This window comes from Colossoma macropomum, unplaced genomic scaffold, assembly GCF_904425465.1.
Source record: "Colossoma macropomum unplaced genomic scaffold, Colossoma_macropomum, whole genome shotgun sequence".
NCBI lineage: Eukaryota > Metazoa > Chordata > Actinopteri > Characiformes > Serrasalmidae > Colossoma > Colossoma macropomum.
Window position 1 is genome coordinate 34211106 of NW_023494793.1, and position 25345 is coordinate 34236450.

The 25345-nt window shown below is 38.0% G+C and overlaps 1 protein-coding gene across 1 annotated transcript in view; it reads right to left on the minus strand.

Moving 5' to 3' along the window:
• Positions 1-912: 912 nt before the first annotated feature.
• The window catches only part of bcap31 (B cell receptor associated protein 31), a 41333-nt gene continuing 16900 nt past the window's right edge, over positions 913-25345 (minus strand). The window contains exons 6-8 of the mRNA XM_036579341.1: positions 13689-13778; positions 11614-11714; positions 913-2931 (exon numbers count right to left, since the gene is read on the minus strand). Of these exons, the coding sequence (XP_036435234.1) occupies positions 2893-2931; positions 11614-11714; positions 13689-13778 (230 nt within the window). The 3' untranslated portion in view covers positions 913-2892. The remainder of the gene's footprint in view (positions 2932-11613; positions 11715-13688; positions 13779-25345) is intronic.

Consider the following 25345-nt stretch of genomic DNA (forward strand, 5'->3'; position numbering starts at 1 on the left):
TACAACACGGTTTAGCATTTTCAGTTTAGTATGAGTTTACTAACTACTACATTGTTTAGCATTTCCAGAGTTGACCAACAACTATGCTGTTAAGTATTTCCATAGTTTACCAGTTGAGTACCATAGTTTACCAACTACCATACTGTTTAATAGTTCAATAGTTTAGTGCCATAATTTACCAACTAGTATAGTTTTTAGTATTCTTATACTTTAGTACCAGTTTACTAACTACTACACTGTTAAATATTTCCATAGGTTAGTACCATAGTTTCTCAACTACTACTCAGGTTAATGTCTATAGTATTTATATCTCTTCAGTACTATAGTTTACTATTACTGTTAAGTATTTCCATTGCTTTGTACCAGTTTACCAACTACTATACTGTTTAGTATTTCCATACTTTACCAACTACTACATTTGGTATTTTCATACTTTACCAACTACAGCACTGCTTAGTATTTCCATACTTCGCCATACTTTACCAACTACTACTCTGTTTAGTATTTCCATATCTAACCAACTACTACACTTTTTAGCATTTCCATACTTTACCAACTACTATACTGTTTAGTATTTCCATACTACGATTATAGAAAAGACTGATGTGTCTTTAGTTCTTGCATGGTTTTCTTCTCTGTATCTCAACGTCATACCCAACCTTCTCAGAAATACCTCCTGAAAATGAATAATGTGAACTTGATGACCGATCTGACTTGAATTGAAATAAATGAAGGGTGGACTCTGACATTTGCACAGCACTGTTTAATTAGAGCTGGATTTGGTATATAAGACAGTGAAAAACACTGGTGAAAACCCTCAGAGTGCTGTAGTGCTCCAGAAACTGCTTGTTCCTGATCTCGTACATGGTATAATCCTGGTGTATTTAACAAAGTTGCAATATGACAGGTTGCTTAAGTTGTTGCAAGCAAGGCAGACATTTTATTGACATGAAAATAACTATTAACAATGATTAAGAGTATTAACGGAGACTTTAATGGAAGTAGTTTATCAACTTCTCACTTGAAGCACATTACCAAACATGGAACCGGTGATAAACTGCAGCATGCAGAGTACTGAGTGACAAAACTACTGCTAGTAAATCAGCCAGAATGATTTCAGAAACACAGCACAAAATTGGTCTGAAGTCTTAATGGACAGTTTAGATGTGCCATTATAGGCAATCAGAACAGTAATGTGTCTTTTCCTGCAGGTTGATGATGAAATATGAAATATGCAATGAGGACAAAGACTGAGCACTTCTCTGGCACTTCACTGCTACATTTGGTAATGCAGAAGATGAACAAGCAAAGCAGAAAAACATCCTAACTAAACATTCCAAGCGTGTCATGCGGCATGTACATTTATTTCTTAACTAGATCCCAGACATCAGGGAGACACCCTTCATCAAAAGAACATATTTCAAATCCAATATGACCCCCATCTTCCAAGTTAATACAATTTTCACCAACCCTGAATATACCCTCAAGTCCTTACACATACATTAAGTGCCTAGTACAGTACAATATTTCAGCCGGATGCATTCTCAGAACAACCCAAATGGTGAACTATGGTTAATGTAGGAGAAAAAAAAAAAATACCTCGCATGCTTGGTGTAGCTGAACATTCACAGAACTATGAACTATATCACCCTCATGTTCTAGAATACCTCCGCGTGTGCCCCAAGCTTTCCTTCACTGCTTTACAACGAGCCTCTATTTTTAACTGGACAGCCACAAATCTTTAGTCATGAGTACAGGCTGAGGGCTCCTTACACTCTCCAACGATCAACTGACGAGTGTCAAGCATCACCACTCTAACGCTGTGTTGAGCTATTCGTTTACAAGGCCAGCAAAGCCAAGGCAGCTTAGCACCATCTGTTGCTTTTTCCATCCTTTATTACTGTATAGGCCCTACAATGGCTATTGATCTGCAACCGGGTAAATTACAAGCAGCCGCTGGCACCTGTACTTGGGAGGTACCACCAAGATTACACTAAACGGTCTCTCTATCGAATGGGAAACTTGAAACTCAAAGGCAACCTCAGTGTTTTGAAATGCAACCTAGGCTGCGGATGCTTGACCGTTCGTGCAAAGACACTGCCAGTCCGCTTGATTGCAGCAGGGCCTGATTCATATCACATTATACTGACTCAGTGGAATAAACCAGCCACGGCTGGAATAAGCTTGTCCACTCTGTTCTACTTTTACAATGTAAGAAAGAAAGTAATCCCAGCAGAGAACAATAACATAGGTGATATTTTCCTACAGTGAGGGGTTCTGGCAAAAAAAAAAAAGGAAGAAAGTAAATGAAGGTTGGGAACATGAAAGTGACCTGGGTGAACTTTCTTTAGTGCTTACTGGAAGTGTACAGTACCAGATGGCCACTGGAAAGTGGAGAAGATTCTAAATCCACAAACTCCTCCAAAATTAACCAGTACCAAACACTGAAACCCACATATTTCACCCTCGTTTCCATTCCATAATTTAATTTTGATATGTATACAGTAAACACTATGCTGATATTCAACTTTCCACAGATATTTCTTGGTCCATCTATTTAAACGCTAAACATTATGAAGAGCTGCAAAAACATTTAAAGCATAGAAAAAATCAGTGAAGACCACTTTTTCACATTCAGGAGAAAAAGAAAAAACAAGTCATGTGACAGTGAGCTACTTTATGATCAAGAAAAAAGGAAGAAAAACAAACAAAAAAACCAAAACAACCAAAACAAAACACATTTGCTATTTCACCAAATGCAGTATTATTACAAGTAAAGCACACAGGAATGCTCTCAAATCCTGTATGATAAAATCCAGCAGCCGGAAGTGATGCGTGGACCTGGCGTTGAGGAGGAAGAGTGAAGCAGACAGATGTGTGACAGTAACTGGTTCAGTCTGACTTCTTGTCTTGTTCAGAGTCGAGTTTCGCCTGGAGAGAACGAACGAACGCACACACACAAACTGAGGTCAACAAGTCCAAAATGAAACACCTAAAATTTAACAGATTTCCAGGTAAAGGTTTTTAGACATACTGACACGACAGTTTTTAAAAACATTAAGAAACAATAAAAGTTACTTGTAAAAACGTCTGTGGGATAATTAATCTAAACAGCTCCTTGGATTATGTAACTTCACAAGCTCGCTTTCCAAGAACCAGCATTATATAGAAGGACAAAGTCCCAGTGGACTTGTTTGGAATTGCACAGGCAGAAAGAAATGCATACATAAGACAGCAGCTGCCTTTCACAATGAGAGCAACTTTAACAGTTCAAACAAAAATACTCACTGATAAATTTACTTATGATGCATTTCACCTGTTTTTGGTGCTGATTTTGTTGTCAGAGATGAACAGAAACATCTATGCAGAACTGTACAGCTGTAATAGGACCTGAATTTTTGGTCTGAACTCTAACACAGCCCAAAAAGTTTCTGTCCATGCCCGATCTGAACCACACCAAGTTTTAAATCTGAAACTGATCCGAGCCAAAATCTGCCTGAAACTGACCTGAAGCGGCCCGTCACCCAAAGTAGGCCTGCTACAATCATGACATTTTATCGGTAGATCAATTGCCATATAAATAATTGCCATGAGGGAGTTTCCTTTTTCTGTTCATTGAACACAGCTATTAAAGTACAAGCCTACAGTGGCCAAATTGGCTGCTTAGCTTTCTTTCTTCCTCAATACTCAGTAGCTGCCCACTGACAGACTCAGCTCGAGCTCAAATAAACAAACATTTCTCAATGCTGCACGCTTAACCTTTTCAACTCCTTTAGACCACCGGTGGTTCCAAAATGCACATGTCATATTCTTCATAACTTTCATATTTCATGAGCTACATTCAAAAGGTGGGTGTCATATGAGAGCTGTAACTGTCTTCTTTCCAGTGAAATAGACAGGTAATGTAATATTAAACACTTATAATAAAAGAAGCTGAACTCACAATTTTTTAGTCTACTGAAAGTCGACCCATTTTTCCAAAAAATCTGGGCTATAAACTATAAACAGATGGTGTCTCTTCAGTGATCTGCTCTGTAAAAATTATTTTTATAAAATAATACAAAGAATGTCTAAGATTTTTGGCTTTCGGCAGTAAATTGTAAGTACATAGCAATGTGTATGATCATAAAACACGTTCTGTTATTTTGGGCGATTTTACAAAAAAAAAATAAATAAAAAAATAAAAATTTACATTTATTTCATGCAGCTACTGAATAATTTGCCTTACGATTTGGTCCTGTAAATTCAGATGGAAAAACCAAAATATACCCTGGTCAATTTAAGGTGCAATAGCACCAACAGTGCTGTTGGTGTTTTCATAAGACCCGGGTAGGTGACTCCAGCATGCCAGATTAAAAACTGCTCTAAGTTAATGAAAGTAGGAAGGAAGTCTAAAGCCAGAAGAAAAACTGAAGCAGACTGAAAAGCAGGGTTAAACCCGTTAAAAAGTGGGTGATGGGCCCTGAGAAACCAAACGTGAAATCTGAACCTGACCCTTACCGGACCTGAGTTCAACATTAGTATTTGGGAAGTGATGCCAAACCCGATATGAGCAGTCCAATATTTTAAGCTCTATTTCAAGCACTGGCCCTCATTAATCAAAGCTGCCTGTGGTCAAATCTGATCATAAACTGAGGGTTTGCAAATTTCACTAACAAAGCTTCACCACTGCACATGTAAGAATATTTTGTGACTAGGGTGTTTTATTGCCTCATGAGCCTGTTGAATGCTCTTCCTTCATCAGCTCACCTTTAAGACACCTGCGTGAATTGGTGTGTTCTGGTAGATTACACTTGCTTGAGGGAAACTGGGGAGTGTCGTTTACAAATGATAAGCACAAAAGGCAGTAGTGCGTGTGTGCATGCTTTCACGCAGCTGAAGCTGATTCATCACTTGTACAGAAATCACTCATTTCAACCCACCACAGCATTTCACAAAGCAGAGCAGTTTCCGCGCAGTCGTCTTTGAAGAATGAGGGCACTCATCACTGAGCAGACGACAAACATGCAGAATCCTGTTTTGATTTGCAAGTATGCTTCAGTACCTACAACAACGCAAACATTCAACGTAACATGTTACTTAATACACAAGGTAAAAATACACGTGGTCTTTTAAAAAGGCCGAGGGGTCTTATTTCCCTCCGTCTGTCTATGTTGACATCACCCTGACGACATGTATGCATTTCACTAGCAGGAACACACACTCAGCAACCTTAAAGCACACTTAAGGATGACCTTCTAATTTGGGCAAAAGATTTACAGCCTGGTGGTCTACATGAGAGGAGTCCCCTCAACCTCACATGCACTTACACTTATTTTTACACACCCACTCCCACAGCCCTTTTGGAGAACCGCTGTAACACGTGATAAAACCGTAACGGCTACAAGAAGAGTCTATAGCAGGTGCACCAAGTTCAAGGAAAAAGAGAAAGAAATTCTGAGAATCTGCACTGTGTGCTGTATAGGGCTGTACACTACTGCCCTCAGATGTACTACAACAGTCTTCACACAACAGCGCTAAAATAAAGACTCCTACAAACAGCAGTACATAAACATCAGGGTTATTATAGTTAACAGACTATTACTAAAGGGAACACTAGCAGTGAGAAAATGTGCTTGTTAAGTGAAAACACAAAAACTAGATCAAAATTATGATGTTCACTGCAAAACTAACTACAATAAAACAGAACTATTGAGAAACACTAGATTTTTTTTTTTTTTCCCCAGTGCTGAATGAGAGTTTAGAAGTGGATGCCATCTGTGTTTGGCTGTCTTTAAGGAAGGCTGGAGCCAAGCCAGGCTTATGACAGTGCTCATCATAAGACTAAAAACTAAAACTAAATCTATTACTAAACGTATCACTTTTCAGAACTAAAACTATTAATGTACCCTTAAGACTAACTGAAAGTAAACTGAAATTAAAAATTAAAATGAAAAACTACATAAAAATAAAAATGAAAATTTCAAAAAACTACAACAACGTAAATCTCTAACATCATAATTCCATTCGAGTATGATTCTTTAGGTAATAACGTATCATAAAATTACAAATTTCATCATATTTAACAAGTAACTATTTTGCTACAAATGAGGATTATTTTTTTTAAAAATTGTCCTGTGACAGCAGGAGCTATTCAACCAACAACAGATAAAAATACTTTAACATTTTTACATCTTAATGAAAATGATGCCAAATTAAATGAGTGCACACTTTATTACACATCTCTATAATTAATTATAATTGATAAAATTATTATCAAAATGAATGCAGCTGAATTGCCAACTTCATAATGCTGATCCATAATGAACTGACACATTTTTAGATCCCTAGCTCTTAAAGGAAAAGTAAAAGAGAGATATTGCCAGTTCATGTACTGAAATAATCATTGTTCACAGTTCAAGCCTTTGCTGGTAATCCTAGACTGAGGAACAGATTCTCAATATAGACGAAAATGCATGCTTTATTGTTCAGGCCTTTATTGTTCAGGCCTACTTCATTCACAAACTTCATTGCTGCAGCTCTCTCAGGTGAAGCAGTGCCAAGCTGAAAGCTGAACATGTGCAGCGAGACCTCGCTCTGTTGTGTGTCCTGAGGGCTGAAAGACATGACGTCAAATATCCTTTGCTGTGGCTGGTTTAACCTTTAAAAACTACAGCCATTAAGTTTTTACTACTCGACTACATGTAATTTCAACAACGTTACACTAGTTCAGTCTCAGGAGGCCCCCAGGCTCTTCTATGCCTTTGTTCTGTTCCAGCTCCCAAAACACCTGAGCCAGGTAATGAACTGCCTGCAGTCTGGTGAGCAGGCTGAGGAGTACTGGGAGTTGGAGCAGAGCATATTATTCTACTGGTTCAAGACCGGAAACTAGCAAATCAATACAAAGTCAATAACAAATATAATATTTAGTATATAAATGTCTATAGTGCTATCCTGTTATGGGTCTAACCAGTAGCAAACCAGGACTATTACAGGTAGACATTCCACTTGGGTCAGAAATGTCAAAAGTCAGTCAAAAAATTAGGGGGAAAAAAAAAATCATCTATGATAATGTTAACTTTCGTTAGTGCTAAGCTAAAGGCAATTTACATGAACGCTTTCACCTTAAATGCTGCAGCAGTTACATACTGGTGCCTATGTACGCCATAATATAACTGCACCATTTTACCCCTTAAAATCCCAGTCTTATTACATACTAAGCCTTACTATTCAGTAAATACAGGCACTTCTAAGCAAACTGGCTGAGCTATTTTTCGGTCAAAGAAATGTGTAATAAAACTTTGGACCTGGCCATTCAAGAGGTTAAGGTGTGATGGAAAATTTGGAAAATGGCAGTTCTGGATTAAGCACAGACATCTGGGATTCTAATGGACATTCCATGTTTTACTTGAAGCTTGTGACATATTATAACAAACAAATTACAATGTCAGATTTTAAATATATCGCCTTGCTTACAGTATCGCAATATACTGAAACGTAATCCCTGTACTGTGATACATATCGTATTGCCAGGTTCTCGCCAATGCACAGCCCTAGACAGGTCTTTCATACTGGAAATCAAAACATGATTGGTTGATTCATCTCTCATTTTGTAATTATGCTGATAGTTAATCATACATCTTAGGATTCTTTCAGCTCTTAAAGTCTTAACCAATAGTGGAGCTTGCTGTGCTAAATCTACATGGATACCACGGCCAGCGTTCCGCTGGATGTTTCGAGAATTTAACCGTTTGTTTCTCTCGAATTTAACAGTGAAACAAGAGTAGTACTGTAAAACTTTCAGAGTTCAAATACCTGCTTGACTCTATCGAATAACAAGTAACTAAAATTACATACATGCATTTTTTAGCTCCCAGAAATGATTGGGCCTTTTCTGAAGGCCTATAGGGCCCTCTGGGTGTAACACAGCAGTAGTGATTTTCAGTTTTTGATACTTGCAGACATCTGCAAATACTGCAACCTACATCTTTTGCTGTGTGCAGCACCCTGGCTTGAAAGAGCAGAACAAAATCACTGAATCCTTTCTGTCCCCAATGAAGACTAATAGCCAGAACATGTTACGAGCTCTGCTGTCCACAGTGCAACACAGAGTGCCAAGGAGGTTCACTTTTACCAGTAGTGCTCTCCACTTTCAATTATTTTTAAACAGAAGTTCCCTTCCGAGAAATCTGGTTTCCAGTCTGGTTAACCGTTACATTACTGTGTAAGGTTCTCTTCAGTGTAATTTTAAGACAAGCAACACAGAACAAATACAGAACAGTTCTGTCAAAACATGCTACGTCAGATTAGAGAATACCACAAAGCAGCAGCACGCAGGGCACAAGGGTCCACTAACTTTTTAATGCTGACTTAAATGTCATCCGACAGTGAGAAATATTGTCACAGCACTCCTTATAACTTCAGTGTGAAACTGCTGCAGGCTGTTTGTGTTATATGTAGTTTTTGTGACAACTGAGAAATAGTGCATTTAACCTCTTATTGACCAGGGCATATTTTGGTTTGTCCATCTGAATTTACATGACTAAATCGTAAGGCAAATTATTCAGTAACTGCATGAAATAAATGTAATTTTTTATTTTATTTATTTATTCATTTTTTGTAAAAGCTCCCCTCAAATTAACAGAACATGTTTTATGATCATACACATACTGCTACATGCTTACAATTTACTGCTGAAAGCCAAAAATTACGCTCTTTGTAATTTTTTATAAAAAACAGTTTTTACAGAGCAGATCACTGAAGAGACGCCATCTGTTTATAGTTTATAGCCCAAAATAAACTATAAAATGGAAAAATCGGTCGACTTTCAGTAGACTAAAAATTTGTTCAGCTTCTGTTATTATAAGTGTTTAAAATTACATCACCCATCTATTTGACTGGAAAGAAGACAGTTACAGATCATACGACACCCACCTTTTGCATGTAGCTTATGAAATATGACGAAGTGCGTTTTGGAACCACCGGTGATCTCAAGCAGTTGAAAAGGTTAAAATAAGCTGTTTTCACAGCTCAGTTTCAGCATATAAGGGCTGTATGTACTGGGGAGTGAAAGGTATGCTCACATGTGACACCAAACTGGGTTTTGCGTGACATGGGTCCTTTAATACTGCCTAGCATGAAAGAATAACATAAAAAGCCAAACCATGAAACACTGAGCTCAGTACTAACTCCTAGAGCACAGAAATCTGTAGTGTCAATGCATTCTTTATATTCTCCATTATATATCTGTGTAATGTCGAAGAAAGCCAAGCTATCCAGCATCCAGAAACACTGTGTAAATAAACTGAGCAGTAGGAAGCTTCCTAAGCCACCCTGCTTGTACTGGAACAACTGTTGATGGGACATTCAATTCTGCTTTTAAACACAAAAAGGTCATGGAGATCACAATCTTTCCAATATGAGTGATTAATTTTTAACATCAACTGTGATTCATTCACCCCCTGGCCACAGTTACCGCGTTGCCGGGAATCTCACGTTTAGGCATTTGGAGAATGCAGGAGCTAAAATTTAGGCTTGGCTCTTAGTGGGAAATGCCTGGTTGTTTATGCTATCAAGTCATGCAGTCCAGTTGAGATGTTTACCACACTTAGAGCAAAGATGATATGAAGACTCACAGCCCATGTTCACACACACATGCCCACCTTGCGACCAATATTGATCAACATTCCACAAATTTAAAAGTGTTGCTTCACATTATGTGACAACATCTGAATTATTGTGCAACACATTGTTTCTTAGAAAAAGAGAGTTGTCACAGGAGCGAGTCAGTTCCCATATTTTTGATGACACCAGACCATGTCTAAGGAGTTCTTATACACGCATTAGGTTAAAGAGAATGTAGGAGTATGGTGATACATTTATGTGGGGTAATTATGGAAAAAACAAATTAATTCAATGTCTGTGGTCATATTTAGGCCTAACCTACCAACTAAACTATATCTCCACTTGACCCTTCACTAACCTGACCCTACTTAGTGTAAGTATGTGGTCTTACATATGGTGCAACTAGGCCAAAGTGGATAGCCACAGAGGATAGCCACAGAGGCTCTGGCTTACCTCAAAGCTGAAAACAATACCAAAGGGACCAAATGTTCTCTGGACCACAGCCTGTCCAATCCAGTCTGTAGTTGCAAGTCCAGTCTATTTTGTGCTGTCTCAAGTATTCCACTTCTATTCCACTTTTTCTATTGGCCAATCTAAATCCAGCATACGCATGGACTCGGCACATTACCAAGAAAGTCCAAAGGGCCGTTGGACTATCTAATCTGGATCTAATTCATCCAGTCCATGAGGTAAAAAGAGTTGCAGACTTCAGATGAATTCCAATTTGGGTAGTGACTCAAAAAAGTGATCTATTGCAAATAACTAATTACTTCTCTCAAACGGTAACGAAACTTTATTACTCATTACTTCTGAGAAAAATACTCTCTACTTCTATGTTCCTCTCCAACTCATACAATTTTGTCCCAACTGTACAATGGAAACGCAGTAATCATTCTTAGTACTTTATAAATAGCTAATCACGGTAAACATCACTAGCAAGTAGACACACTTCAGAAACAGCGGCATGGAAATATAATAATCCTGAATAGACTGAATAGATCACAGAGCTCTTTCTGAATGAGAATCAAGTCTAGCCTATTTAGTTGAGACTCACAGAGTCATGCAGTCAGCTATTGCAGGAAGCGCCTGTACACACAAATAATGTACAAGAACGGTCACAGACAGTCTGTACAGACGAAATTTATGTTTTTAAAGCATTGTGTATAATGAATACTGTTCTCTAAAAAAGACATGAGTATTAAAACATTTGAGTAACTATTAACAGTATTTTGATTACAAAAATTTCAATTGTGATGTGAGCTACATTACTGTAACTTTACCTCCCAACACTGGAGGAATTAGCCTAAATTCAGAAAATTAAAATGGAAAGTGGAGCCATTGGAAGCAATGACAATTCATGTGTCATGATTTTGTATTTTTCACAGACAATGGCTGTTTCTTTTAATTCCATTATAAAGACAATGTGAATCTGAAAACATTATGCTTTTGTACCTTGAGAGAAACTGGAGTGAACCGCAGTATCAACAAGATTCTTTGAGCTGGTTGAGCATTTTCTCTTGATGACAGGTGAGGATGGTGAATGGATTTGGAGAAACTTGATACTATTGTTTAATATTATTTTGCCCCACCTGCTGGTGCGTGGTGATGTAATCAAAACACTAAAGATGTTTTAGAGGCAGGGCAAAAGACAGTATATTATGATGGAAGATTACAGGAAAACAAGAATTTTGTCTTCTAAATTATATGATTAATCATGCTTAATGTGACCAGGGACTAACTAAATTTTCATTTAAAATGATTTGCCTGTGTCCTCTCATTTGTGGCTTTGCAGCCTTCAAAACCTTCAGTTAATGTCACAGAATGCAAGTCTAAGGTCCTGAAGACCAGAGTGCACTAGATCTGAATGGGGCATATTTAATTCTTGGAAACCTTTAAAGCTTTGGCCACTCCCACTTTAGCCAGAGTGACTTGGTGACTTCCATGAATACAATCCAATTCTGCCATAACATAAACCTAACCTAACAGTTATGTTCCCAACAATGTGCTTACCTGCAGTTTGGCATGCTCCTCCAGCAGACGATCATACTCCACTGTTAGATTCTCAGCTTGTTTCTTCATGGCCTTCACATCACTGTCTGACTTTTGAAGAGCTGCACAAACAAAGACACAAAAAACAAATAGGTCAAAAATACAAGATGTCTATTTATAGCCATCAGTAACAAACGGCCGCCTAAACAAACAACGTTTTTTTCCACTGTGATGACAGCAGCGTTTCTATTAAAACTCCTGATGCAGACATCAACCAATATACGGTTTTTGTTGTATTCCAGCTCCCAAACTATAGTAGCCTCAAACAGTATTCAGACACTTTGACCACTTTAACCATTAGTAAACTTTAATGAAGTTCTTTATGGTTCATCAAACTGTAGACTCCTTGTGTGGAGAAAATCTGGACAAGAACTGTACCCCTGTAAGGCTTCTGTAAAGCACAAAGGTGGAAACATCAAAGTCTGGGGATAATTCTTATTATGGTGTGGCTGAGCTTGTTTTCTCAGAAGTGTACAAAACTTTGTGGTTGCAAACCTGCAGAAGTCTGCAAAGGAACCGCTCAACCAATCAAATGATAAACAACTCAGCCACCTTTCAAAGAAAACATTATCAGAAAGAAAATCACAGTTTTGGGTTGGTTACAATCAATGCCAGTTGGTTCAACATGGTGTTCAAATACATTTTGGGGCCACTGCACTTTAAAATGTAGGTTTATTATTCAGTTACTAATTTTGATCGATTTTCTAACTGGGCAAATATCAAGGAGGGCAATTTTGGCAATAAAATGATCCCTTCATCAAAAAGGACCAATGGTAAACGACGTACAAGCCACGGCCCACAGGATTTCCTGAAGATTCTCTTTTTTTTTGCTTTTTTTTTTTTATTGGCGCAGAGTCTGTAAACAGAGCAATCATATTAATTGAAACTGGCAGAATATCCAAGGGCGTAAGCAAATTTGTGGTTAGCATGTAAAGAAAACATTCCTGGGAACAAGATGACCAGTTACACTGACCAATAAGCACTGGATGAGAGAAATGAGGTCTGTGGGTCAGGGCTGAGCACAGACCTGTTCCAGCCACAGAGCCTGGTGTCCAAAATTAGACAGTACACAACATGCTATGCCAACAGCCCATGAACCCCCAGAGTGCCCAGGCCAAACACAGCCATGTGGTGTACGTGTGCACGTCTCCCAGAGAAACAGGGTCTGATACACATCCAGGGTTGTGCCAGAAATTCTGAATAGAAGGCTCTATGATGTGTGTTTGTTTTTGAGCGTTTATTCTTGCATGATCAGTGCGCACTCTGCCTTCTCCCACTCAGCAGCACAAAGTGCACTCAGAGTGTAAATGTACAGTTATTGGAGAACAGCTTCCTTCTTGTCCGGCATGTAGGTCATGGGCTGGGGTCAACATCTTTCTTAAAGCCTAACTAAAACCTAAAGACTCTCAGGGTTGCTCTTGCCTCCAGCTTGGTGTGACAGTGTAGTGTTGGTTGCATTGGACACTCAACTTATCACTTGACCTACTGACACAAAACTAATTATATATGTCAGTGCTCAACAGAGCTGCAGGATACAGAGAAAACATAGTATAGAATACACACACACAGACACACACACACACACACACACACAGAGTAAAGTTTATTCTTGCTCTCTTTAGATACTACTATGTTACTACACTCTTCTGGTGATTTAGATTCATAAACAAAATTTTGATAAACCGTTGCACCTTACTGAAAAACCTTTTCCATTTCCTAATACTGTGTGACCAAATTTATAAAATGTTTATTAACATTTATTAATATTTGAAGCTCTAGTTAAATGTAGCACGCAGTATGACAAATAAAACATTAAAGATATGAATATTCCCAAAGGAAATCGAACATCTTTTGTCGCTAACAATGCAGCAGTAGTGTGCCTGTGCGTGTTGACTGTGTTTGACCTCTCCTTATTAACAGCACCTGACATCTGCATCACACCCTTCATCATTACACTGCATGTGTGTGTGAATCCATTACCCTTCACTCATCATTTTTTTCTGCTGATGATGTGTCTGAGGGGGTGTGAATCATACCTTTCCTGGTGGCGTCAAGCTCGTCCTTCAGCTGCCTGACCTCTCCCTTCAGAGTCTTGTTCTCTTCTTCAGCACTGGCCTTGGTCTTGCCTCCCACCTCAGGCACCTCCAGACCCGCCTCTCTCAGCTTCTGCACACAAACACACCAACAGCACAGTACAGATCAGCAGGGTCATGCGGGTCAGCCACATGAACACTCGCGCGCTCAGACCAGAGGGAGTATGGGTATAGATCAAAAGTGCATGTGGATCAGCTGGGACATATCCTTCAATCATTGCAGCACCGCAGTTACTCAGGTTAAAACATCCACCCTTACGGTCAGAAACAGAATGTACACAATTTTCCCCTGACCCCAAATGTGGTTGATCAGCCAGGACATGTTTGGTGGCTTAAGTTCACTTCTTTGGTTTTGCACTGGCACTACAGGGCCAATGTAGCTAAAGAGTAATAGAAGCTAATGGCCATTAAATCAGCACACAGTCTCAAACCGTGTTGAGCTGCTAAGTAATCTCAAACAGGCTTGCTTATGTGGTTTCTGACACTGTACGCTGTTACCTACATTAACAAATAAAAGTATGATGTACAGTTGAAAAAAAAAAATCAGTGTCTGTTATCTAAAAGCTTAAGGGGTCCAGAACAAATGAATTTTCTTTTTTTATTTATTTTAAGGAAGTGTTTGTTTTGATGATATATATAAACGGAACTAAAGCTGCAAATTGTACCATTCACTCTCCAGTTCCAAGGTGCAAAAACAAACTGTTTGGAATTCAATGTTTTTGTGACGTCACACATTTACATATTTCCTCAAATTTAGCTTACAGCACTTCAGCTTCACCCAATCCCATTAAGTTATAAGGAGTGTTTCAGCACAGATCGCCATTTGAATGAGGCTCAATACAATGCAGCCAATCAGGACAGAGCGTGTTTACCACAATAACAAAACAGCCTGCTAAATTCTAAGCGATGAAGAAAGGTTTGAAAATGATCGTCTAAAATTAATTAGGACTGTTTTCACTACATAAAACCACACAAACACTGTAAGTGGAGCTCAGAGGGGAAAAAAGGATATGGGCTATTTTAATGTTGTCTTTACTTTTGTCCACTTTTTAAAAACAGTATGTTTTATCAATTGATTTCTGGCCAACTTATCACTTTCAAGCAACATGGGGATGGTTATGTCTGGGTAAAAATCAATAAACAATCAAATCAAATAGGTATGTGTGTATGTCCAGTTTTAAAGACAGTGCACTGCTTGGGAACATCGATAAGCAAATGGCCATCTGCTCTCCTGCTTTGACTTTGCATAAGCTATGATGCTGCAGTCCTTTAACCCTCTCTTTATTACAAGCTCTCAAAGAGCAGAGCACAGCTGTCATGGACTCTGTACAATGGCCACAGAGCAGGTATCCTGCTATGTCACAATCCAAACCAGCCCTCAGCTCACACATCCAGTACTGCACAAAAGTCTGAGAAAATGATCTATCCAGGCCATAAGTGTTGATTTGTTCAAAAATAAACTAATTAACTATACATTGTGCTTTGAGTGTCAGAGTGTTAGCTTAATCATATCCAGTATCTACAGTTACCATTCAATATCTACTTTATCTTATCAGTCCTGACAAAATTTAACAAATCCATGTGTTTGCTGGAGTGCAGTGAGAAGTCAGGAAAAGCCTGGGTTCTTCCAACTGTATCCCAAAATATTTAAGAGGAAATTTTCTATATAATTCAACTACTGAGATGGAAACAAAGTCGTTTAGAGTGTTTTGATGCAAAACAGTTCATTGTAAAGAAAGCTACTAACTCAGATTTTGGATTTGAGAAAGGATAAATTAAAAGTATTATTATTAGGCATGCAATGCATTGAACCCTATTGTAATTGTCAAGATTTTTCTTCCTATTCCTTTTCTTCCCTGAAACGGAACGCACAGCCCAAACCATAAGTCCTAGAGACTTGAAACTTGGTCAATAGGTAGTAGTCCCTCCCGCTACTCAGGCACAAGGAATCAGCCCAGTCGGCCACAAGGGGGCGTTATAGCGCAGGTCAACGCGTTTGGATCTATAACTCCTAAACCAGATTTTTGCCAGAAAAGACATATTTTTTTCCAAGTTCCTTGGGTCCAAACAAACAACTTTGCCATTTGGACCATTTAGCTCCGCCCTACCTAGATCTTGAGCTAATTTGCATAATATGCGAAACATTGCGAACTAGTCCTACGATTTTTGCCCAATCCTCAAGTTTTTGGTGTCAAAAAATTCAGAAGAGCCTGAACGTCAAAAATTATCAAAAACATTTTGACTTTTCTAAACATGGCTGTCATATGCAAATTAACCCTTCTGGATAAATTCAAAATAATTCAGAATTAATTTAAAATTCTGTAACTTGACAACCCTTCAGCCAAAAAATTTCAAACTTGACAGACACATTTGGGAGAAGATTCTGAGCTAGCCATTCGATTTTTGTGCGCATATGTCATTAGGGGGCGGAGTTAATGCTACATGGCTTTTTCTCAGCATCCGTACATCCAATCAGGCTGAAACTTTGCAGATACCATCAGTTGGCCAGACTATAAGTGAATCCATAAGGACAATTTGATTAATTGAAGTATATGGTCACCATCGGCCAATCAGCATTTAGCAGGCTTTTGACAGGCTTAACATTGACCAATCATCATGAAACTTGAATGACCTCTACATATAGCAACTGTCTAACAATCAATAAAGTTTGAAAAAAAATTGACCACTGGGGGGCGCTATTCATAAAAATTATAAAAACATTATTACATGTTACTATTTTATTACAAGTTTGCTTGAACATCCTTGTGTATCATATGTAGTATGTTATTCCGAACAATTTTGCAAATGCATATTTATTACAAAAGTTCATAGTTTTTTTTGTAATCGGTAACTGTTTAAAAATCCTACCTACTAGTCCCTGGATTTTGATCCAATCTTCTTGAACTTGGTCTTCAAAAATTCTTTGGCATCTCTAGGTAAATAATTATCAAAAACATTTTGACTTTTCTACTCAGGGTTGTGTGGCTCAATCAATTAATTACTGTGACCATGGCATTGTTAGCTTGATTAGCTATAACTCAACAGGCATTGGTCAGATCCTGTCCAAACTTTAAGAACCTTTACATATTTGGACTATAACGGTGTCTGCCAATTTTGGTCCAGATTGGCCTTTAGGGGGCGCTTTAGCACTCAAAAACACTTAAAAATCTATTAAAATGCTATTACAATGTTATTACAAGGTCGACAGATAAACAAATGGTGCCATACGACTTGGGTCACTCACATGAACAACTTTCCAAATACATGTTCTGTCACAAATTGTACTGTTTGTCTTGTATTTTGGCTTATTCATTCGAAGACTACATTATACGAAGGCTTATTATACAAAGGTCAAAAGGTCAATCTGACCAAAACTTGGTAAACATCTTTGGATATGGTCCCTGATCAAGAATCATACCATATTGTGGCCTTTTCACTAATTCTGACCCACTTTCACTGAGCTCATACTTTACTTTAGTCCTATGTTTCTATTTTTCATCTTTTTCAACTTTACTCATATTTTTGCCTGTAACTTTTGATCAGAGTGAGATAGAGACATTTTTTGCCAATTTTCATCAAATTAGTACCATAAGATTCAGAAGACACTGATCCTCAAGAATTATCAAAAACATCTGGACTGTTCCACTCAGTGTATTGAGGATCAAACAATTAATTAGTGCAAACATGGCATTGCTAGCTTGATTTGCTATAACTCAACAGTCATTGGTCAGATCATCTCCAAACTTTAGGGATATTTACATCTTTAGACTTGAATGGTGTATGCCACTGTATGCCATGTATTTTGGTCCAGATAGGCCTTTAGGGGGCGCTTTAGCACTCCAAAACACTTAAAAATCAATTAAAATGCTATTACAATGTTATTACAAGGTCGACATATAAACAATTGGTGCCAAGTGACTCAGTTCACTCACATGAACAACTTTCGAATTACATGTTATGTCAAAAATTGCACTGCTTGTCTTTTATTTTGGCTTATTCATTCAAAGATTTCACTATACAAAGGCTTATTATACAAAGGTCAAAAGGTCATTCTGACCAAAACTTAGTGAACGTCTTTGGATATGGTCCCTGATCAAGAATGATACCATACTGTGGCCTTTTCACTAATTCTGACCCACTTTCACTGAGCTCCTCACACCAATAGGGGCTCTTATGAGTGAATTGGGCCTCATTATGGCCTACAAGAAATCAATGGCTTAAATATAGAACCAATGCACTGTGCAAGTGCAACTTTTTGGATGTTCTACAAAGCAGTGTAGATCAGTACATATGAATGCAAACCTATAATGTGTTTAAAACACCACTGCTTCTTGTTTATGGCAACTGAAGGCCTTTTGATGAACTGACTTCCTATCAGTTCTATTCACTCTGCCTATGAATAAGACCCATAGCTTGAGGCCTTTTTAGGTCTAATGGGCTAAACGAAAAGCTTGAGGCCTTTTTAGGCCTAATGGGCTAAACCAAAAGCTTGAGGCCTTTTTAGACCTAATGGGCTAAACCTGCAGAAGGGCCCATGCTGCTGTTGCATGCTTGAACCCGCTCATTGCCGCTTGCGGCTATATTTATCATTATTATTACATATTTATTTCATTACAGTTATAATAATAATAATAATAATTATTATTATTATTGTTTCTTCACAGTGGTAGCGATCAGAACAAGGAGTCACAATGCTTACAACGCAAATATAGCCATTTTATATACTATCCAAAAAAATAGTGAAATTACATGTGTCTTGATTTCACTGTAATAATGATAAGGACTATTTTGCCTTACAAAGTCCTGAAGGTAAATCTCTGCCAGGAATAAATTAAACAATTGTTTTAGGCCAAAACCGTATCTCAAAACTATCATAAAACAACTCCTCAGGCATTGTATTCATAACCATTTTGTGTAATAACTTTCCTTGGGAGAGCTTTTACATGCATTAACTGCTTTAGAAATCTGGTTCCTATCACCACCACTGTGAACAATTCTGACTCTCTAGAATGGAGCGTTTCACATGAAACCACTCTGAATGACTGCTTACATCTTACCATTTAATTATGTCTGAAAATGTGTGGAATTTTCTTTCAAAAACTTTTTCAAAATAATAAATACTTGTTACATTGGATTTATGTATTTACATGTACTGTTATTCTAATATCATAGTGTTTTTACTAGTAAAAGCACACTTGCTGCCAAGATAAAGTTTTAAACAATTTTCATAACTGCACTTTTGCACAGTATAGTATCTCCAGAATAACGCAGCTCATATCGTCAATCGGTTACGTAAGAGTATATTACCAATTAGTAAAAAGCTGTGACCTTTTAAAGAGATTAGGAATCCACTGGAATATCACACTCCACCACAGGTGCTTACACAAAAAAAAACATTTACCCCTATGAAAGCATGTACATGGAACTCAATATATCATCACAGTATCCATTTCCAGTATCCACAGAGGCCATTAAGTAACACACCACTCATGACAATGTGATGAAATTTACAAGAACACCAGAACTTTGAGTCATTAACAATCCTTTCAAACCACATCAATCACGTTGAAAGAAACACAGTTAAAAACAAGTCCTTTTGCTTTAACTACTAGAAAGGCTGCTGCATGGAATTCAAGTCTATTCTTGTGAACACCACTTGTCTCAAGTTTAATGTGGACTGTTCACAAAGTAAGCTCTAAAGAAAGAGGGTGTGTGTCTGATTGATGAAGGTCTTTTGAAATCAGCATTATATATGAAATCATATAGTACATCATAATTACGTAATAAGACATTAGGAAACTAGTGTGAAAGCAAGAGCAAAACAATTGAGTAATCTGTGTGCAGCAGATGCACAAAGCAAGTTCTGAATGAACTCCAGAGCACTTGGGCCACTGCCTAAAAACAACCTACACAGGTCCTCATAGCTTTCTACACACAATACATACATCACAATTACAAGACACAAACAAAATTATTAAGGCCACATGCAAAAGTTTGAACATTGCTGGTCAAATTACAAGTTTTTTGATTTTCCAGGCAAAACATCCTCTACAGACAAAAACCTTGACATTTATCTGCACATTTTAGTGCAGTTTTTTATTTATTTGAGTTTAACATATCGGAGGGGGGAAAAAAAAACAAAACAAAAAAAAAAACAACATAAATCATGAAGTAACTTTTGCACAGACCACATTTTATTTTTTCAGACTTTTTCACACCTCTTAATCATTAAATTCAGGTGTTTGATTCAGTCCCATTGCCACAGGTGCATAGAATTAAGCACCGAGCCATGCAGCCTGCCTTTACAAACATTTGTGAAAGAATGGGTCGTTCTAAAGAGCTTACTAAATTCAAGTGTGGTACTTTAATAGGATGCAACAAATCGAAGGGAAATCTCTTCCCTCCTAGATATTCCACAATCAACTGTGAGTGGCATTATTGACAATTGGAAGTTTTTAGGAACTACAGCAACTCAGACTATGTAAAGTTACAGAGCGGGTCGCCGAGTATTGAGGCGCACAGTGCATGTAAGCCACTAACGCTCTGCTGACTTATTAACTGAAGAGTCCCAAATCTCCTCTGGCAACATCAGCACAAAAACTGTGCACCGGGAGCTTCATGGCATGGGTTTCCATGGCCGAGCAGGTGCACGCAAGCCTTGCATCACCAAGCACAATGCCAAGCGTCGGATGGAGAGGTGTAAAGAATCATGCTTCTCTATCTGACAGTCTGTTGGACGAGTCTGGGTTTGGCGAATGCCAGAACAATGTTATCTGCCTGACTGCAGTGTGCCAACTGTAAAGTTTGGTGAAGGAGGGATGATGCTATGGGGTTGTTTTTCAGGAGCTGGCCTTGACCCCTTAGTTCCAGTGAAGGGAACTCTTAATGCTTCGGCAGACCAAAACATTTTGGACAATTTTATGCTTCCAACTTTGTGGGAACAGTTTGGGGAAGAACCTTTTCTGTTCAAGTGTGACTGAGCCCCAGTGCACAAAGCAAGGTCCATAGCCTTTATGGACCTTGCTTTGTGCACTGGGGCTCAGTCACAGGCTCTGGCTGGGTGAGTTTGGTGTGGAAGAACTTGACTGGCCCACACAAAGCCCTGACCTCAACCCCATCAAACACCTTTGGGATGAACTAGAACGGAGATTGCGAGCCAGGCCCTCTCGTCCAACATCAGTGTCTGACCTCACAAATGCTCTTCTGGATGAATGGGCAAAAATTCCCACAGACAAACTCCAAAATCTTGTAGAAAGCTTCCCAGAAGAGTGGAAGCTGTTATAGATGCAAAGGGAGACCAACTCCATATTTTTGCCTATGGATTTAGAAAGAGACATTATAAAAGCTCCTGTAGGTGTGATGTGTAGGTGTCCCAATACTTTTGTCCATATAGTGGACTAAATATGAATAACTTGTACCTAATGGCTGTTTTGTCTGGAATTTAAATAAATGAAGAGGAGTCTCTGACTTTTGCACAGTACTTTTTTCAGGCCCAAAACAATTTGATTCAATATTTAAACTGTACTCATAGCAGAAAAATGACAGACATTTGACATACTAGTGCACATTTTTGCAGAAGACCATTTGCAGCCTCTCTCTACATTCTGTGTTGTAACATGGACTCACTAGAAATGAGGTTCGGGTCTCTGCAAGTTGTTTTTCAGTGTAATGACTGATAAAATTAAATAAAAACAAAATGAAAACAGTTTGGCCACACCTCGAAAGCCTGTAGGCTGTGTTTGTGGAGAACAGGGGACTGTTTTAAATCACTTGAAACAGAACAAGGTTGCGTTGTGCCCTCAGGGAAGACGGACAGAGCATTGTATCTAGGTCAGACCGGTTTTGATGTTTTCAGCAGATATAAAAAGTCCAGCTCCAGCCATATCACTGCCAAGAGGAAAATGCCACGCTCTAGGGTCACAGCTGGGCAGGTCTACCTGTGGCTAACGCAGAACGCTGTACTGCGAGTTTGTTAGTCTTCCAGGCTAATTAGCATTTCAATTATCCCAGCTGCTGCATGAATGTATTAACTGTCACGCTACGAATGAATATTTTGCCATAGCAGTGGTCGTTCATTCACACAGATTAAAAATGATGTGTGGTGTTCAAACATTCAAGCCTGATAGGAAATCAATTGTGGTGGTGGATGACCAGAGATCAATAACAGCCTATGCATCTAACAGCAGCACAGTGTAAGAACAGATCAACAGTGTTTCTCACATACATCTTACCAAACTCTCCAAACAAGAGCAGATTACCAAATTCTACAATCTAGAGAATATTAACACCCACCAGTGCTTGCAAGCAAACATCACACCACCTTGCTAAGGGAGTGACAGCACAGAAAGAAAAGCAGAAACATTTTTCCAACCAAACAAGCCAAGTCAAGTCAAAGTTTATTTATATAGGGGTTTTTACAACAGGCGTTGTCACAGAGCAGCTTTACAAAAAATATCCGGGTCTGAGCCTCCATGAGTAAGCCAAAGGTGACAGTGGCAAGGAAAAACTCTCTAAGAGCAAGAGGAAGAAACCTTGAGAGGAACCAAGACTCAAAAGGGGAACCCATCCTCCTCTGGTCGACACCGGATAGCAGATTACAGCAGAGAATGAGGTCTGCCCATTAATATAAGATACAGACATACTGTAAATAAATAAATAAATAAATAAATAAGACTTTTCTTTTAAGCCAAGTGATGGAGCTCCATCTAATACCTCTGGGATGGGTTGAAGACCTTATGAACATCAGTGACTCTTGTGGCTAAATGCAATCAAATTATCACAGCGATGATGTTCTAGCCTGAACCCTTCCCAGAAGAGCAGAGGCTGTTAATGCAGCAGAGGAGGACAAACTCTCTATTAAAATTATGGCTTCCATAATGACTCGATTAAAACTGAGTACTTGATTAAAAAAAATAACTTATTAAAAAGTACACTCAATGAATCAGCTTAGTAACTACATCCAAAGGAAAAAGGCCATTCAAATGCAAAAAAACATCCACTGAAATGTTTGAAGCCTCTGCAGCCAGTTAGTTTCTAAAATCATCACAAACGATGGCCACCTAATGGATGGAAGAACATTCCATAGCTGACTATAAACAATTACTGAACGGCTTTAATTAGAATTGTATGGGGATATTTACAAACATCTGACAGGTTTTTTAGCAGCTCAGCTGTTCTGAATGAGGCGATATGTTTACTTTATAAACTGAATGATGGTAATGGGCAAAAACATTTTCTCATGTGAGGTAACCGAATGATCTGCTTCAGATGGCAGACTTTTCTGACAAGCCAACACTAGGAACGTGGATGCTCTGTAGAACAGTAAGCTAATAATTACGTTATATATATAAAACAGTAAAGCTGTGCTACACACCTACTGCAGCCACCTGTGCCAGTTCCAGACATTTACTTTCAATATACTCATGCTGTCAGCACCACCACTGTCTTAAGCTCATAAAATAAAATACAAGAAAACTTTTAGGATTGCTGTGTGACACCCAAGGAGGTAAGAGATCAGGTCTGTGGCTCTGTACATCATGCCATGTCATGTATGTAAGTGAACACTGGCATGTGTACATCACACGTGCTCTGTGACCCCACGTGGAGAGACACGAGGAGCTGATCAATGTAGTGATTTACTGCATGTCAGTGCTGTAACACATCACTGTAACAGCAATGTGAGACCCAGATGAGCCATTCACAAATACAGTGAACACAACCGTGTGTGTGTACATACACACATATACATATACACACATATCTACATCTATCTATCTATCTATCTATCTATATCTATATCTATATATACATATATATATATATATATATACATATATATATATATATATATATATAACACATTCAAATAATTCTGTCATGAAAAGGTTATTCCACAAAGCCTGTACTGGGATGTACAGTCATGAAGTGACCATCTCCCTCTTTTCTTATCAAAAGGCCTTTGTGGTAGACCAAAGCATCTGGTCTGCAGTAGGGCCCTTATATAACAACATGTAAACTATCCAAACCTAACCTGTAGAAAGAGAAAATGAAAACAAAAGACCACAAAAAAAAAGCTTTTAAGAGAACTATGAAAAACTTTGTTGGAACAAAGCCTTGTATCTCCAATTTTGTGGGCATGTCTATTTTCTATTTATTTTTTTTAAACAGAAATTGAAAATGGCAGCTGACCTCTACAATGTGTTAAAATGTCATAACGAATAGATCAACAGAAATGCTCCGAAATTACTTGGAAAATCTTGTTCCATTAACTTCCAATCAAAGTTAAGTAAGTTTTTTCCATCTCCCGTAAAGCTACCATTTTTTACCATTACCATTAGCAACTCAAAACGCAAATATTTATAGGCAGATCTGCAGAAGCGCTACAATATTTAAGACTGCTGGTTTGGGTTTAAGGAGAGCCACAACTGAGAACTGACAGTCATATCAGTCAGTAAAGCACTGTTTAACTAAAATTGCTGGTGTACAAAATTAAAATATGAATATAAAATGACATCAGTGGATATTATTTTTATATAAATATACATTTTAGACCCTTAAGATCAGTGTTAGCTACAAAATGTTCATATTGGTCAGGACTTTGACTCCAAAACATTAAATCTTCATATACTCTGAAAGCACAATAAGGCTGTTTTCTACTAGGTCATCTCATACCAACTCACACAGTCACCCCTTCATGGCACTGCAACACCCACCCCCCAACAAAGAACAAAAAAAAACAAAAAACCACAAATTAATAATTTATGGGAACCTTGCAAAACTCTATAGCCCTAGCACATCTGTAGTTATTAATATCTGAAGTTTGGCCTATTCATCATTTTTGCAATACTTTGTATATGCACTATAAGCCTCACCAACTGCTTTTAATTTTTTTGCTGCATTGGAACCTCAAGGATAATTTGCTACATGTATTCATGTTAATAGTTATTGCAGAATGTTTCACAGTAATCAATTATAAAAATAAAGATTTTTTACTCAAATGAAGAATCTTTAAATTTCAAAAATGAACACCACAAGTTTCCACTTTCTTGGACCCAGATATTGAGTCCGTGTAGTATTAATGTAGTTTTATCACATCTAGAAGGCACTTGGTCCTGCTTAAAGAGTCGAGTACCACAGATCTTGCTAAATACAGCTTCAAAACTGAAAACCCACTTTAGATTTTTTGACTGTATATTTTCCCCAAGAAAGACTGTTTGAATTTGCTTGAACCTTTTTTTATGGAAAGATACTAAAAGAAACTGCATATATATATACACACACACACACACACACACATACATATATATATAAAATTAAGATGTTATACTATTCCTTTATTATTTAATAATTTGTTGAAAACAGCAAATTTTTCATACTTTTCACTGGCTGTAATATTACATTCAGTGGTTTTATTTCATAGGTAGATATTTATACTATGTTGCACTATGTTTGAGAGTTTGATGATCTCCGGGTGATACCTATTGAGCCTGTTTCTCATTGGGTTCCGGAAGTTTGCAAGTTACAGCTTCTAATGGGTTGTCCTGCATATCAGATCTTGCTCTGCGTGTGTGGGCAAATTTAGTTATGCACAGGAAAAGATG